The 15,308-nt window shown below is 40.7% G+C and overlaps 1 protein-coding gene across 2 annotated transcripts; it reads left to right on the top strand.

Annotated features, from left to right (window-relative positions):
- The first annotated feature begins 692 nt into the window (after window positions 1–692).
- On the top strand, window positions 693–15,145 carry LOC145497773 (thiol S-methyltransferase TMT1A-like). Of its 2 annotated transcripts, XM_081477631.1 has the most exons (4): window positions 693–1,431; window positions 6,619–7,193; window positions 11,402–11,435; window positions 14,014–15,145. In XM_081477631.1, the coding sequence occupies exons 2-4, from the start codon at window positions 6,693–6,695 to the stop codon at window positions 14,223–14,225; spliced, it is 747 nt and encodes a 248-aa protein (XP_081333757.1). In that variant the 5' UTR covers window positions 693–1,431; window positions 6,619–6,692; the 3' UTR covers window positions 14,226–15,145. The 2 variants fall into 2 exon arrangements, with proteins under 2 accessions (XP_081333757.1, XP_081333756.1); XM_081477630.1 differs by lacking the exon at window positions 693–1,431 and having other exon boundaries at window positions 5,718–7,193.
- Window positions 15,146–15,308: the final 163 nt, after the last annotated feature.

Below are 15,308 nucleotides of genomic sequence, written 5' to 3'. Positions count from 1 at the left end.
ATTTCAGAGGATCATTCGAACATTTTGGAACCCCTCCTACGCCATCACCGAGGAGTTCCAAAGATTATCCGAAGATCAGCCAAAAGATAACCTGGGATTTTTTACCTGCGGACTCGTGTAATTTTGTCAGCCTTTGAAAACTCAAGTTACTTAACTCCTGCTTAATTCTTCCAAACACGGCGCTGGAAATCATATGATTACCTATACCAATAACACTCTTAAAAAGGTATTGACTCTTATTGGCTAAAAAGGGAATGCAGCTTTCCTGTAACACGCGTGCAGAAGTGTAACATCAGTGTAAAGTTGTAACAGGAGTGAAGATAGTCAGAAACCCTTCCGAAGATAAACATCGGACGTCAATGAGAAAATGGACACGAGATCATTATACGGATCTGACAAAGTCACGTAGGAGGAAGAAATCCACAAGCTCAGCAGCTCTCGTAAGCTGCTATATTGCTTTATTGTTGTAGTAGCTGTTACTGTTTTAAGAGGGTATTGTTTCTGTTGATTGCTTATTGTTCCCTTCAACGAGCCATGCGTGTGAGACCTTACGAGAGCTGCTACTGAGATGACCCAAGGAATCTGTGTGTACAGTGCCAAGAATCAGTAATCTTCTATTTACTCTCTTTGCCAGAAGTCACGTAGGGCCAGCAGTCACGTACAAGAAAAACAATTCTGTATATACAGTGCGAAGTACAAATAATCTTTTAATTTGCAATTGGTTTACCAGCAGTAAGGAATGGCTAAGGCACATCGGACCGAACTGGAACTCTGGTAATCCCAGTCGGTTCCGAGCCTAGAAGCGGTTACTATGACTACTATTACTGACACCTGATAATTTACAAATCATGATTGCAAATAAATCAATGACATTTTCCGAAAGTAACCTCAATAAATAGTGGAAACCTCTCTGTGCCACTAATTGAGTGCATTTGGCGTCCCTGCACGCCATCCACCAATATTGGGCGGTACGTGGGTTTCAAATTTTGTTGAGCGGAAATTTTTGGGTGATCAGCATTCCACCTAAAGATTATAATAAAAATACCAGCTGATCTCAGGTCACGAGAATGCTCACGTTGAAAGAATTAAAAATAAAGGTGTTTCAGAGACTTACACGTCTCGTATAAAAACAGGCAAGGGGCATGCAATTGCGTCACTGACTTGCCACTGAATGAGAGGATTGCGGATGAACACGCTTAAACCGTGTTTTTGATGTCCGGTGTATTTGTTCAGTGACGATAATCCTTACGGCAGAGCCGCTCGAGTTTTCAAATTACAACTAAAGCCAGCTCAGTTAAGTTCTTGCGGTTTACAATATCATGTTCCAAGTGGAGTAAACGTATAAACGTTTGAACCTAATAGCTGGCTGGAGACAAAGTACAAGAAGTAGGGCTACAAGCGTCGGATTCTTCTACGAGCTGTTCATCTCAGGTAAGATTTGTTTGACTCGTTTCTTCTTAGTATTGCTGAACTTAGAAGTACCTCATGCGTTCAGTTGCCTGACTGAGCCAGTTTTCGCCGGCTTGAGTCTTCGGTTTATAGTCGTCTATGAAATGAAGACGTTGAGAAGGATTCTCTGAAGCCAAAGCAGGGCATACTGATCAGTGGAAAGCTTTTAAGAATATGCAAAGGAGCCTTCAGTAAAACTACCCTACGAGTAACACACAAATCGACCGCCGCACAGTATGCAATAATAGCCGAGAGGAAACACGAATTAAGAAACTCATTACGGCCCTAAATTAACACTAAGAAATTCTTAAAGAAACTGTATAAAAGAAAATATTCAGTTGTGGAAGCTTTCCCCTAACATGGTCTATTTATTTTGAACATCGCACAGCAGACTTTGCGAGAGGTTTGAACAAAATCATCTGTATTTGTACCGAGCAGGAATTCATTTTTTAACGCATACAGATCACAAAGTTCTTAGTGAAGTCTGGTCCTATTAGCTGTGTGTAAGCGAATTCCTTCGTCGGTGGGATGCTGTCTAAACCACGCAATGCATATTTTGCAAGACTATTTAATGTAAAATCTTTGAGCTCCAAAAACCAACTCCAGATGTCAAAAGAGAAAAATGTTGAAAAAGACTCAATTGTTTGCCTGTAAATGAATGAAAGAACAGTTACGGATCCAATAATATTTAATCCACCTTCTCATCAGAAGTTAACAATAGCATTATACACTTCTGGTAACGATCGTCTAATACTTAGGCTCCTTTCACACTAATACATGTACCTTCGATGATACGTTTTCGCCGATCAAAAAAACGCTCATCGTGCACACTACCGTTGACGCAGCGTTTTTTCCACCCACACTACAACACTTGAAAACTGTTATTTGCACATGCACACAACATGTGAATGACGCCGGCGTTTTCGAAAGCCTCCTCTTTCAGCTAGTGTCCACACTAATGCGCCTGATAGAGCCTCTTTTTCAAATGCAGGGACGTAGCCTAGATGAAAAAACGATAGGCGTTTTTTAACGTTTTAGCGCGAGAATGCATCATTTTCAAAGAACTCCGAACTTGTTATAATAACTAACTAACCATTTCGTGACTAGTGTGAGATGATTTCGTGTCTCGTTTGACTCCCGGAAATGTTTGAAACATCTTCCTCTACAAGACTGCCTGTCTTTCATGAAGCTTAGTTAATTGCCACAATGGAGGGTTTATTACTTCGTGGTTCAAAAGGAATTCACATCATATTACATGACTGTTATTTCCGTGTCTGAAAACTGCACGCAATAAGTTGACGTTTGGCGCTGGGTTTAATTTGTACCATTTCCGGCTTAACAGTCTAGTGTCTCTGACAGATCGAAAAAAAAAAAAGAACAAAACCCATGGAAACAGCGTTCATTTCTTGATTAATGAAAATTTCGTATTTCTCCCTAGACCAGGCTATAAAGCAGGTAGCTGGCTAGGTAGCCACGCAACCACGTAGCCTTGAAATCCCGCGTAGCCGCGCTACCTCGAGGCCACGAAGCGTCGTAGCCTCGCAGCCGTGTCCGTAGTCCCTTAGCCGCGTGCCCGCGTAACCTCGAAACCACGTAACTTCGTAGCCGCGTACCCCCGATATAAGGCACATGAAAGGTTTATTCTATATATGTTAATACGCTTACATAGAGCTCGACACCACAGACCATGAGAGACGATCAGGCTGGTCTTAGCAGGGTTTGAACAATTAATTACCATAACCATAGTCCAGTGCCTCGCAATCTGATTGGCTAAATATCGAACGGTAGAAGACCCTGGGAGCGCGCAATTATAATGGCAGAATCACCAAGGTCAGGTCGTAGAATTTCGGTGGTACTGGGCGTCTTTCAAAAGCAGCTGAGACAGTTGTTGTCTCAAACATTCGGAGCTCCAGGCGGGGTTACCCTACAGGGTGGCCAAATCAGTCAAGAAATGGCAGTGGGTACGCGAACATAGTGAAAGTGCTTAAGAACTTGTCACACTGAATATGTTTATAGTTAGGGCTCGTCCCACACTACGCTGGAGAAATTTGAAAACGTAGCTTTATTTATCCGGTTTGGCCTACCGTCCACATTAATCGGTCACGAAAACGGAGCTTTTCGAAAACGCTCTTCAAACCGGAGGAATTTGAAAACGCCGGCTTTTCGACGTACGTTTTCGTGTGGACGGAAAACAGTTTAAAAACGGAGCTTCTCCAAGACGATGGCGTCACGATAATCACGTGATTTCCCTGACCGAGTTGTGTGGACGGGAACCTTCTGATGCGTTTTTCGAGTGAAACCTCCGTTTTCAAATTCCTCCGGCCGGGCGCAGTGTAGACAGGGCCTTAGCTATGCCTGCAATGCAGCTAAAAGACCACCGGCAGACTACTACATAGATTATATCGGATGCTCCGCTGGAACTATCGTTTACCACTGTCACCTTGTATTGGCTCTGCACATGCTCCGATGGTCCAATCGTTTCTAACATTTATTGAAAAAACTTCGTCGACGAATCTTAATTTAGACAGCACTTCACTAACGTAAATTAACGGGACCAAATTATACTAGGTAATAATCTGCCCCAATTTCAAGAGTTCTTTGCATTCACAATGCAAGGTTTCTAACAGGCCTGACCATGATAAGTGACGCCTAACAAAAATTAATATAACATCTTGTTTACTTTCCATCCTACAAAAAATTAAGAATTATTTCATTTTCTAGCTTCCCTGAGTCGTCAGGATCAAGAGAGCCCCTAATTAGTCGATTGTTCTTCTTAGTAACCAACAAAAGAGAAACACACACATTATTAGAACTCTATAAATGAGAATTTTTCGTCTTAGGACGAAGTCTACTACTAGAAACAAATTACGGCGCGAGAATATTGTGAGTAACTTTGCCAATGAGCAACTGAATGAAGCTTGTATTTGAGCACTGCATTTAATATTTCGTATAGTTCTCTTTGTTTTACATTCTATCCCCAGTTTCATTCCGTTTCGAAAGTTCTTCTCAAAACATGTATTCGATCCTTGGGGCTTGTACAATTTAACTTATGCCCCTATCGTTAGGTTAATCTGTACAAGGCACGCGACAAGAAGATTTGTCAAATTATTCGTATGTTACATAGACTACCAGTAGTCCCTCTTTCGCTTAGTCCGTCGTGCGTGACGCGAAAGAAAACCGCGAGAAAAAAATGGCCGCGCGAAATCCTGGGAGCTAGTGTCTATATTTTACACTAACTTATGCCTGTTTCGAAAACGTATTGAAAACTTGGATATCTTCCGCTAAGGCTAAAAGCACTTAAAGAAAAGTAAGCAAAGGCAAAGAAAGTTATGCCTTTGGATATCTACTGCATATCCAGGTAGATTTTACTCGAAGATGCAATCGATCGCGAGAATCGCGGGACAGAATTCCCTTAACAAAGTTGTCCGCGGTACATTACTGAGAAACACTAAGGAATACTTTGAAAAACTGCTTTTGGATGAGAGCAGATCCGAAAAGCAAATTTTGTCCATAGGAATGTAATGCTCCTTTGTTTCTGTTGAATTGCACTTGATCACATATTTAGCTTAGCAAGCATCTTCGTTTCTACTGTAATGAACACAAATGATGTCAGGCTTTTTCTCGTAAGTTCAGTTGAGTTCAGTCCCGGGGGGGTACTCCCATATATTAGCTATATGGGTGTGTGCCGCTGTGAAGGGTATGGTATTTAGGCAGTTTAGCGGGGTAGGGTATAGAAATCAGACAGCTTTGGTCTAGAATGCGGTATAATTTGCCAGATAAGTGGCCAGTGTATAAATAATTTTAATAGTGTAGGGGTTTAAGATAGAAATTGAGACTCGGAGGTGACTTTGTAAGATATTGGTTTAGTGACGTATGTTGGACTACGATAATGATAAAGTTTCTGCATTGAAATAGCTAGACTGGGATAGGGTAGTAAGTTTTGTGTGTGATCTAGAATATGGTTGCAAAATCAAGCTGATCATGGTCTAGTATAGGGTAAGGGTCAGGGGCGTAGCTAGGGGGCTCCTGAGGAGCCCGTGACCCCCTCTTTTGTGAGCTTTTTTAAGCAAAAAATCTACAACAGGTGGCGAAAACGACATGACAATCTGTATTATATTGTATTATATACTGGTGAGTACTCTCACTTTGACAGTGTGACCCCCCCCCCCCCCTCCCTTTGAAAAATCATGGCTACGTCCCTGGTAAGGGTTTAAGTCTTCCAGCGGCACACCCCTACCCCTAGATTTACAGAATAGTCCCCCCCCCGGTGTTCAGTTGAGGTGGGCTCGTTTGTAGCCGGATAAACGAAGTTACAATTTCATTCAGTTTCTCAAGAACCGCGTGGAAACAAAAGAGGGTTTCCCAGTGCTCACCAAGTTTTTGTTTGTTTGACGTTACTGGATCGCTCCCAATAACAATACAGGGCGTATGTGTTTACTTTTATGCCTGCTATGTTGAAAAAAAAACCCGGAAAAAACAGAGACCCTCTATCGTGCTAGAAGTCAGAACGTAAATCACGTCTGTTTAACTTCTCCGCTAAGTCGCTGAGTACCTATTGTAGCTATGAATTATTCTGATTCTTTCATATCAGTAATAACGTGATAGAACTTCATCTTTGTCATTCTCTACATAACACTAGATGATTCTCAACGAATACTGTGCTTACTTTCGTAATATTTAGCTAATATTTAGCAACCATTTCTCTACGTAACAACAATACACACCGCGAAGATTGAGTAATTAGCCAATCGCATTGTGCGCTCTTAAATCAATGTTGCGTGACTAATGTAGCAAGCCCCGGGAGACGGAGCCCCATGCCACATTTTAAAATTACACAACAACAATAAACAGAAAGTGCTGAAGTGCGATGAAAAAAGTACAATTCCATACAAAGTCGTTTCGCAAGTTCTAACCTATTTGAAAATTCAATACGTGGTTTCGTCAGAGCGCTTTGTGATCGCATGTTTCTGACCTTCCGCTGTTTCTACAGGAAATATTGCTCAGCAAACACTTATCGGCTGTCAGATCGAATTCCTCAACGAAATCGACACGTGAGTTGTTCAAGTGGCCTATTCAAAGCGTTGACCTCTTGTAACAGAGCAACATTGGTGATTTTATATGTATATTGTCGAGTTCTCACTGCGTCAACATTGACTCTTTTGTTCGCAGGTCCACATCAACGCGTCACTGTTAACAAGAGAGAGAGAGAAGCCCCTTTTTGGCCGTTCGCACACTCCATAAAGATGGTAGTGCTCGAGATTTGTGCGATTGTGCTTGTGGTGTTAGTGGTAGCTGCTGCGATCAGTGAAAACGTCCGCAGCGCAGTGATTTCGTCGAATACCTACAAGAAAGCGTTTGCTGTTCACATGAACCTGTTCAGCCGAATTCACAACAGGGCCGTGAGAAACCGCAAGGAGGCAATGTTCGCGCTCATGAAGCAGTCTCTAAATGACGTACAAGGTGATATCTTAGAGATCGGGGCAGGAACCGGGGCCAACTTTGAATTTTTACCCGAGGGTAGTTCTGTTATTGCGCTGGAGCCTAACCCACACATGGAGGCGTATCTCGTGGAAAACGCAAAAAGGTTTCCACACGTGTACCTCAAGAAAATAGTTGCGGGCTTTGCGGAAAACATGGAAGGAATTGCAGATGAGTCGGTGGCGGCAGTTGTTTGCACTTTAACCCTTTGTTCTGTGCACGACATGCAAGCTGCGTTGACGGAAATCAAGAGAGTTTTAAAACCGGTAAGCAGAGAACATGTGGTAGTTATTGCTAAAATTGGTTACCATACTTTGAATTGAGTGCGATGCGTGTCCATGAAAGTGGACGGACTGAAATTACTGATCAAGTTAGGTATTAAAAGGTTTCTTGTCTAATAAGCTGCCCGCCAACATCGTTTTAACTCATCAGGAACTAAGTTGGCTTTTTCTTCCATTTAGCTCGTGATGTGTGCATGGTCATTGTCACACATTGACGCAATAATGCACGCCCCCCAAACAAGTGTCAAAAAAAAAATTAATTGGAATTAAACCCTCGGGGTAGGCATACCGACCATCTGTAATCCACTAGGGTTTTCTGGAATGCGTAGTAACGCAGTAGAGTACAGTAGAGGTGAAAGCTGGAATGATGTTCGCGTCTTCTGAGATCAAAGGAGGGACAATATAAAAAATATATAAGCGATATTGATATAATTGTTGTCATACATTTGCCAGAGAACTGAATCCAACCTCTACAGGAGTGTGAAAAGCAATTACAAAATTTACACTTCTTTTTAAAAAATTGCGCGACTGGCGGACTCGCTGAAGCTGTCTAAAAATATTGCACTTCCTTCAAAATTAAGGCGGAGCGGAAGTATTCCATGGCTCAACGTAAATAACTCGTATTTGGCTGTTTTTGTAAGCTTCAACCCGTGAAAATACTTTCCAATACACAGGCACAGGGCGAATTTAAAGTATTTCAAAACACTGTAATGTTGTGTTAAGTAGTCCTTCTAGTATCTTCTAGTTATCAGATTTCCCAGTCACCCCGTTACTTTGTGTTTTACAAACGACGTCAAAATGGGTCAGGGGTGAATAATGTTGTATATCATTTTTACTTTTCATAAGTTATTTTTGGAATTTTTTTGCTGGCCTCTAGCGAAGATCGTACCTAGAATTTTGCATTGAGGTAACTCATAGTTAGTACCCTCTACTAACTATGGTTAACTGTAGCTACTAAAATGTTCAAGCCGATATTTCGAAATTTTGTTTCGCCCTCTTGGCTCTAAACAACGGATAACTAAAGCAGTCAGATTATTTCAAAATTTACAAGTGTTTCTAAAAGCTATTTTTCCGTTTATCAATCATTTAAGGTTTGTCCCTGACTGATTTTGGAGACAAGTAGAACCAAACATGGCAATGCTAGGGACTTTAAGCAAATCGCTACGGCTGATACGGCTGCCGGAAGTAAATTTCCCCCAAAATGAGACACTGCGCATGTACGTCGGTTGCATCCAGCCGTAGCGTGAAATTTGACTACGTGAGTCGGGATGTTTTGTCGTAGTGGCTACTACGTCGGGTTTATTTCGCTTCTCTGGCCCTTTTTAACGGACATCTCGGCATTTTAAGAACTCTGTTGGATACTATATCCTTTAAAGTCAATTTAAGTCAAAGATTGTGTCAAGATTACCTCTCATAAGCTTGTAAATCAGTATCCTGAATTTACGATAAATTTTGGCAAAGGTGTTGGAATGGCGAAGTGAGTCAAGTGAAATATTCGTGTTGTGCACGAGGTTGTCTTTCTTCGGTTAAGTTTGCTTTGAGGGTTTAGTGAAGATGTTTTATATCTGGATAACTATACGATGTTATTTTGCTTCTTTGAGTATTGATATATTTGTGTTCTTCACTCGATATTCTTTGAGATATTTGTCTCTGAAATTATGTTTCATCCATCAAATTGTTATGAAACAAAGTGTCTGTTATTCGCTTTCGCTCAGAAATAATCGGTCCGTCCTAGGAAGGCGAATAACGGCCATCGTCCTTTGAGCGAAGCCATTTGGCTGTGAGAAACTAAATAAAAGAGATTTTAAACTCCTTAGCTATAGCCGATGTTTCTCGCTTTACTCGCTAAACCCCAGACCTTTTCAGTCACGGCACCCGTAGTAGCACCAGCCATAGTGATATGCTTAAACTCCCTGCTGTGTTTCGTTATGCAACATGGAAAAAGTGAGACTATGATTGGAATGAAATTATGAATGAAAAGATACTTCTATCCGTCTGCGACCTTAATACACACCCGTTCACCGACAAGACAACTTTCATATGTAGGCTGTGTATTGAGCATACGGTATCTATACCGGATTTCGCCCGGCCATAAATAGAAAGCCGGAGTATCCCCGCACACATATCACTAGTGATATGTGTATCCCCCGTGGGGATACACAAAACACTGATACGCGCCTGGGCATTCAACGAACAAAATGGCGACTCGGTTGCGAGGTTCCAACGAGCGCCGGCTGTAAAGAGTAGGAGAAACCAGAAATGAATTCGCGCCCAACGGAGCAGATTAGGATTTCTTGAGTTTGGTTGAGTTCCAACCGACTCGATTGTATATCTGACTAAAACTTCGAACAGCGGATACACATATCACTAATTATTTTATGGCGCAGTGATCTCAGTGTGTATCCCCTAAACACAGCCGTTAGATTGGCTATCTACCTGATCGAAGAAAAGGGCCAATTATTGCCGAAACGTGCTGGCTGCTTACTCGCGACGACGTTTATACCCAGATTGAGGTTTGCGGAGTTTGCAACTCGAATGTCTAAATATCTAAACTGCAATCGCGTGCAGGGGATACACATATCACTATAGTTATTTCATGGCGCAGTGATATGTGTATCCCCATAAACACAACTGTTGTAATATAGCGCATCAACCTTGTCAAAACTGCAGGCAATATTAGCACCCGACGTTTTTACACGGCTTGGGTTTACTGGAGTTTGAAACTCGATAATTCCACTAAAAACACGTGCACGCGTGCACGGGATAATAAGGGATACACATATCACTGATTATTTCATGAACTAGTGATATGTGTATCCCCATGGACACAGCTGTTATATTGGCTTTCTACCCAAGAAGAAAAATGCCCATTACATTTGCGTTGTCAAAACTGGCTTGCTAGAAATATTCACACCCGGCATTTATTCATAGCTTGGGACTGGAGTTTCACTGACCTCGGTTGTACACGACCGCATGCAGGGGATACACGTATCACTAATTATTACATGGCGCTGTGATATGTGTATCCCCTGAAGACAGCCGTTATTTAGGCTAACTGCCGAAGAGTAAACGTCGATTATTATGAAACTTGCTAGCAATATTCGCAGTATAGCAATGTATACAGCTTGAGACTTAACATATCTTACAAAAAGTCGAACTGAAAAGGGGGTGCAGGGGATACACGAATGCCACTAATCATTTTATGGAGAGCGGGTCGAAGCAGTGATACGTGTTTCACTCCACGAATAATTCAGATGCAAACAAGGCGATGAACAGTGGAGAATATGCGTTACTCGAGGGGTGAGAATGTACCGCACAATTAATATCGTCCTAGAAATCCCGTTCCGGGAAACTCAAATTGAAACATATCTAGATCCATTTGGTGTTCCACTTTAAATTCATTATCTCCTGTTCGCAGAAAACCAGTTAGGATCAAGAACACAATTCCAGCAGCAGATACGTAAGCTTGTTCAAATACAAAAATTGAGATTTGTGTTTTAAGTCTGTTTGGGTTAGTCGTTCGTTCAGTGAGCGACCGGACGACGAGAGCGCTTTCAAGGAGGATATTGCTATTTAAAGTAGAGGGGAGGGGGGTGGGGGATACACATATCACTAGTCGCCATTTTGGAGGGGATACACATATCACTAATGATATGTGTGCGGGGATACACATATCACGGGGATACACATATCACTGTGACACCGGTGTTGCTATATCTTCCTCTTCAATATAAGTTGTGTCATATCACATCTTGTAAAAGTCCTAAGCGCCCTGATGCAAGCGACGTAATGATAGTTAACAACGTTTACCTTCTCAATAACTTTCATGGGAAATAAACTGTTATGAAAATTGTCATGAAAATTATTGAGTTATCTTAATTAAGGCAGCTGTATTTTAACACCGATCAGGTGCTAGGCTGCTTACCTCATCCATGTGCGCAAACAATTTAGGACATTTCCTTCGTTCAATATTGACACAACAAAACAAGAATTACGTACGAATATCATTTCCGTTTGTTTTTACTTCGTTTCTTTGTGATTCCAAAATGAACGAATGAAAATAACATAACGGCAGTTACCTAACAAATAACAAATAACAATTAGAACAATTAGCATTCTTTTCTGGATACATCATATCCACGAACGGGCAGGAACCGCGTTTGAAATCACTCTTGTTCTGTTTACTCTTTCAGGGTGGTTATTTCTACTTCTTGGAGCATGTAGCAGGTATGTATTATCTTTATAACTAAAGTTCAGTTTTTATATTATGTAAGATCTGCTCTCGCTTGAAGATCCTTGACGTGCACCCAACGCGTGTGCGAGCCCTCGTGACTAAAAAAATTGTCCCACGCGTTCTGAATTTTTTTCACGTTTGAATTAAACCAATTTAAATATCTAGCGGACGTTCGGAGGCAGAACTCCCGTAAATAGAAGCTGATGCCTCCAACGTGTCTACGTGTGCAACAGGATTACGTAAGATTTGTTGCTCTTTCAGACAAGGTTAAGGTTAACACTTTCGAGTTTCGAATGTTTTTCCTTTTTCAGCGTGAGGTGCGTTTCGAATTGCGGAAATTAAACAGATTTATAAATAAACTGTTCTGAAATTGTCCATGGCGCGAAAAAAAAGGGCTAAACTAAGGGCGTGAATGAGAAATCATGTAGATCAACCTGAAAATTCCAAATGCACTTATGTTTACTGGCAACTGAAAAACAACAATGCTGATCAACCTTTCTGCACTCCTTGTACATCTTATCGTTTTGTTTCGTTAATCTGTTTATCTGCTGAATCTGTTATCATTCTGACTGTTTTCATTCCACTCGTTCAAAGAAGTGATCGAATATTTTGAACAACGGCTTATCGTTTGTGGAAGAGATTTTTAGATGACTTAAGTCAACCGAGATTTTAGCAGAAGTTAAGAATGATGTCAAACGGCAAATGACAGAAATTATACTCTTGCCATCTGTCTACACTACAGTAAGAATGTTAATATCTGCCGTGGAAAGGATTTTTTTTTACTATTTTTTGCTGGATTGATTTAAGGATTCTTGCGAAAGAAAAGAAAAGAAAATCAATAGCAATTCTTGCCGTTCGCTGTAAATTTATTGTCTGAATGAAATCGAACACGTATTGAAATGTCTTTCCTTTGTGAAATCTGAAAGTTCTTCCTTGCATTTTATCATAACTTCCCTGAATTACTCAACTCTTGTCTGGCCGAGCTTCAAGAGGATATTTGTGCCGGGAACTGAACTTATTACGAAAGGTAGAATTTGTTGAAACTCGTTTGTAAAAACACGCAGTCAGTTTCTTTTTGGTTTTCTTAAAATTTAATTTTAATTAAATTTTAAGATTAAAATGTTATTTCCTCTTGGCCGAGTCTTGCTGAGCTTTAAAACCACGTATTCTGAATTACCATTCAGTGTTAACGTTTCAACTTAGGAGTATCAACTTCTCTTCCCCTTTTTCTCTGAAAAACTCAACGTTATTTCCGTTTAATTGCGATTCCGGCTTTTAGCAGATTTCCTGCTGCCTGGGCCGGTTTCCGTGGTGCAAATATATCTGTCATTCCTATTCTACAAGTTATTAAGAGACAAATAAGTAATTCCAGGCTGTTAGAGTCTACACAACACCGTTGTTTTTCAACACGTTTTCGAGTCTCGTGTTGAATTCTATCGCTGCTCTTTTATCTAAAATTACGCGAGCGTGAGACGGCGGTTTTAATCGATTTGAACACCACGTTCGTTACCTTTGCCTTGTTTTTGCGTTTTGCCTGCTTAGACGTGCCTTTCAATTACAATTTTTGAAGCTTATAAGATTTTGATTGTGCCAAAGTAAAAGTCAAAATATTTGAGCTGGAAGTTGTCTGTTTTGTGAGACAGAATTAAGGCAACATGTCAGAATATTAACTAAGCAAGGTCCGGTCCTGTCTGCATTGATCTAAAACGCCATGCCGCTTGTGTTCAAGCAAAAGGCAATCTGCCTTGGAACTTCTTATATACAGCGGTTTTCTCGTTACTACCGTGAAACCGAAAGAAAACCAAATGCTCTACCGGCATCACTCCAAATATTGGCACGGTGGCAAAGTCTGTTCTTGCCTATATGAGGATTACTGGAGTAACCTTAAAAGAAGCACAAGAGGAGGGTCTTGTAGAATTTCAGTTACCAGTCTTCGCTATCAGAGAAAATTTCAGACATTTCTTACCTATCAGCAGTATTTGCCGATCTCATATCTCCGTTATCAGTTAGAAAATGCGTCATTACTCGGCTGACAGTTCAGAAAATTTGCCTAATCCTTAGCAATCAGTTTAGCCCCATCTACACCTTTCACGCCCCGTCCACACTACGCTGGAGGAGTTTGAAAACGGAGGTTTCACTCTGAAAACGCATAAAAATGATTTCCGTCCACACTACGCGGGAAGACCTTAAAAACACAACAATCGCCGGTCATTTTGGATTTGTCAGGCCAGGGAAATCACATGTATATATCTCGACTACGTCTACATGGTTTTCGAAAAGCTCCGTTTTCAAAATGTTTTCCGTCCACACGAAAACGATAAGCCGGCGTTTTCAAATTCCTCCGGTTTGAGCTGCGTTTTCGAAAAGCTCCGTTTTCGTGACGGATTAATGTGGACGGTAGGCCAAACCGGATAAATAAAGCTGCGTTTTCAAATTTCTCCGGCGTGGCGCGGACGCATTTTCAGTTAGAAAATGCTTCAGAACTCAGCCGACAGTTCAGAAAATTTTGCCTAATCCTTAGCAATCAGTTTAGCCCCAGCCACACCCTCTAAGAAATTCTTTCCATTTCAGATGAGCCGAAGACGTGGAGGAATTCTCTTCAGAGAACATTCGACAACCAGTGGAAATACCTGAGCGATGGATGTTCATGCAGCAGGGAAACTTGGACTTACATTAACAATTCTGGATTCGCGAGTGTCTGGTATGAAAAGTTCTCACCTGAACAACTCCCGGTGATAGCATACCTCATGGTTCCACACTTAGTAGGATATGCTATAAAGTGATACAGTTGACAGGACAATTTCTAACTCCGCGAAACTCAAGATGTACTTACCTTTTCAGCATTGAAGGTTCTTGTGTATGATGTCTTTTATCGTATTGTAAGATATTACGTAAATCGCCGTGTTTTCTCAAGGTGACAGAATTTACTCATTGTATATACGGTTTTATATGTTATTGGACATTATGTCATTACGTGACACAATAGATTGACGTTCACTTCTTCAACGACTCGAAGGACCATTTAAATTTCTATATAAGGGTCATACGGTGTTTGAGTCAGAATGGAATAAAGTATTTTTAACATAATATTTGGAGTTTGAAGGAAAATAATAATAAAGAAAAACGTGTGCTAAAGAATGAACTAGAATGTAATATATCAGGGGTAAAATAATTATCCAACATACCATGACATGTTTCATTCATGATTTGAGGGCGGATAACAGTGTGTGATCATTAGTTACATAAAGACCATTTAAGTCTCCAAACGAATCACTGTATTGCCCTTACAAAACCATTTTTAGAAAGAAAGCAAAACACGTACAGTCTACTGTAAAATGAATTGTTGTTTATCTATCGCATGCCACTATACTGTTCTTGACCACTGTTGTCACCTGGCATTTAACGTCCAATCAGGGTCTAGGAAAATGTAGTTCTTTATTAACGCTCACGTCATAAAATAGAGTAGTGTTTTGTTTACGTTGCTTAGAAATTGATATTCCCACGACAGGCACCTTCTAAAGGGAAAAATTCCTTTTGGTATTTGATTGTTCTGTTACGGTATTAGTTCAAGTTTCTTACCATTGTATCCTCCAATTTTCAGGGCATGGAACGAAAAAGATTACACATTGTTCTCGAAGAGAAGACGCACGAGATCTTATATTCGTAATTCGGTCTCTTTGTACATAATACTTTTAATGTGTGAGATTATCTATAACAATATTGCGAGTCCACTTTTCTTTCTGTCTGGCCTGGCGTAAATCCTTGAACACATTTGTTCGCTTTAAAACAAAATAAACAGGCCATTCACGTATATTTTATTCACACCAATTAAACTGACCAAGACATTCAAGCAATTATTTTTTTAG

The sequence above is a fragment of the Orbicella franksi genome, chromosome 9 (assembly GCF_964199315.1).
Source record: "Orbicella franksi chromosome 9, jaOrbFran1.1, whole genome shotgun sequence".
Lineage (NCBI taxonomy): Eukaryota > Metazoa > Cnidaria > Anthozoa > Scleractinia > Merulinidae > Orbicella > Orbicella franksi.
This window is presented reverse-complemented; position numbering and strand designations above follow the sequence as displayed.

Excerpts from the sequence above, each read along its gene's own strand:
- LOC145497773 (XM_081477630.1), top strand. The coding sequence starts at position 6,411 with ATGTTTCTGACCTTCCGCTGTTTCTACAGGAAATATTGCTCAGCAAAC. Across the intron at positions 7,194-11,401 it reads TCAAGAGAGTTTTAAAACCG|GGTGGTTATTTCTACTTCTT; the intron begins GTAAGCAGAGAA and ends TTACTCTTTCAG. Across the intron at positions 11,436-14,013 it reads CTTCTTGGAGCATGTAGCAG|ATGAGCCGAAGACGTGGAGG; the intron begins GTATGTATTATC and ends TTTCCATTTCAG.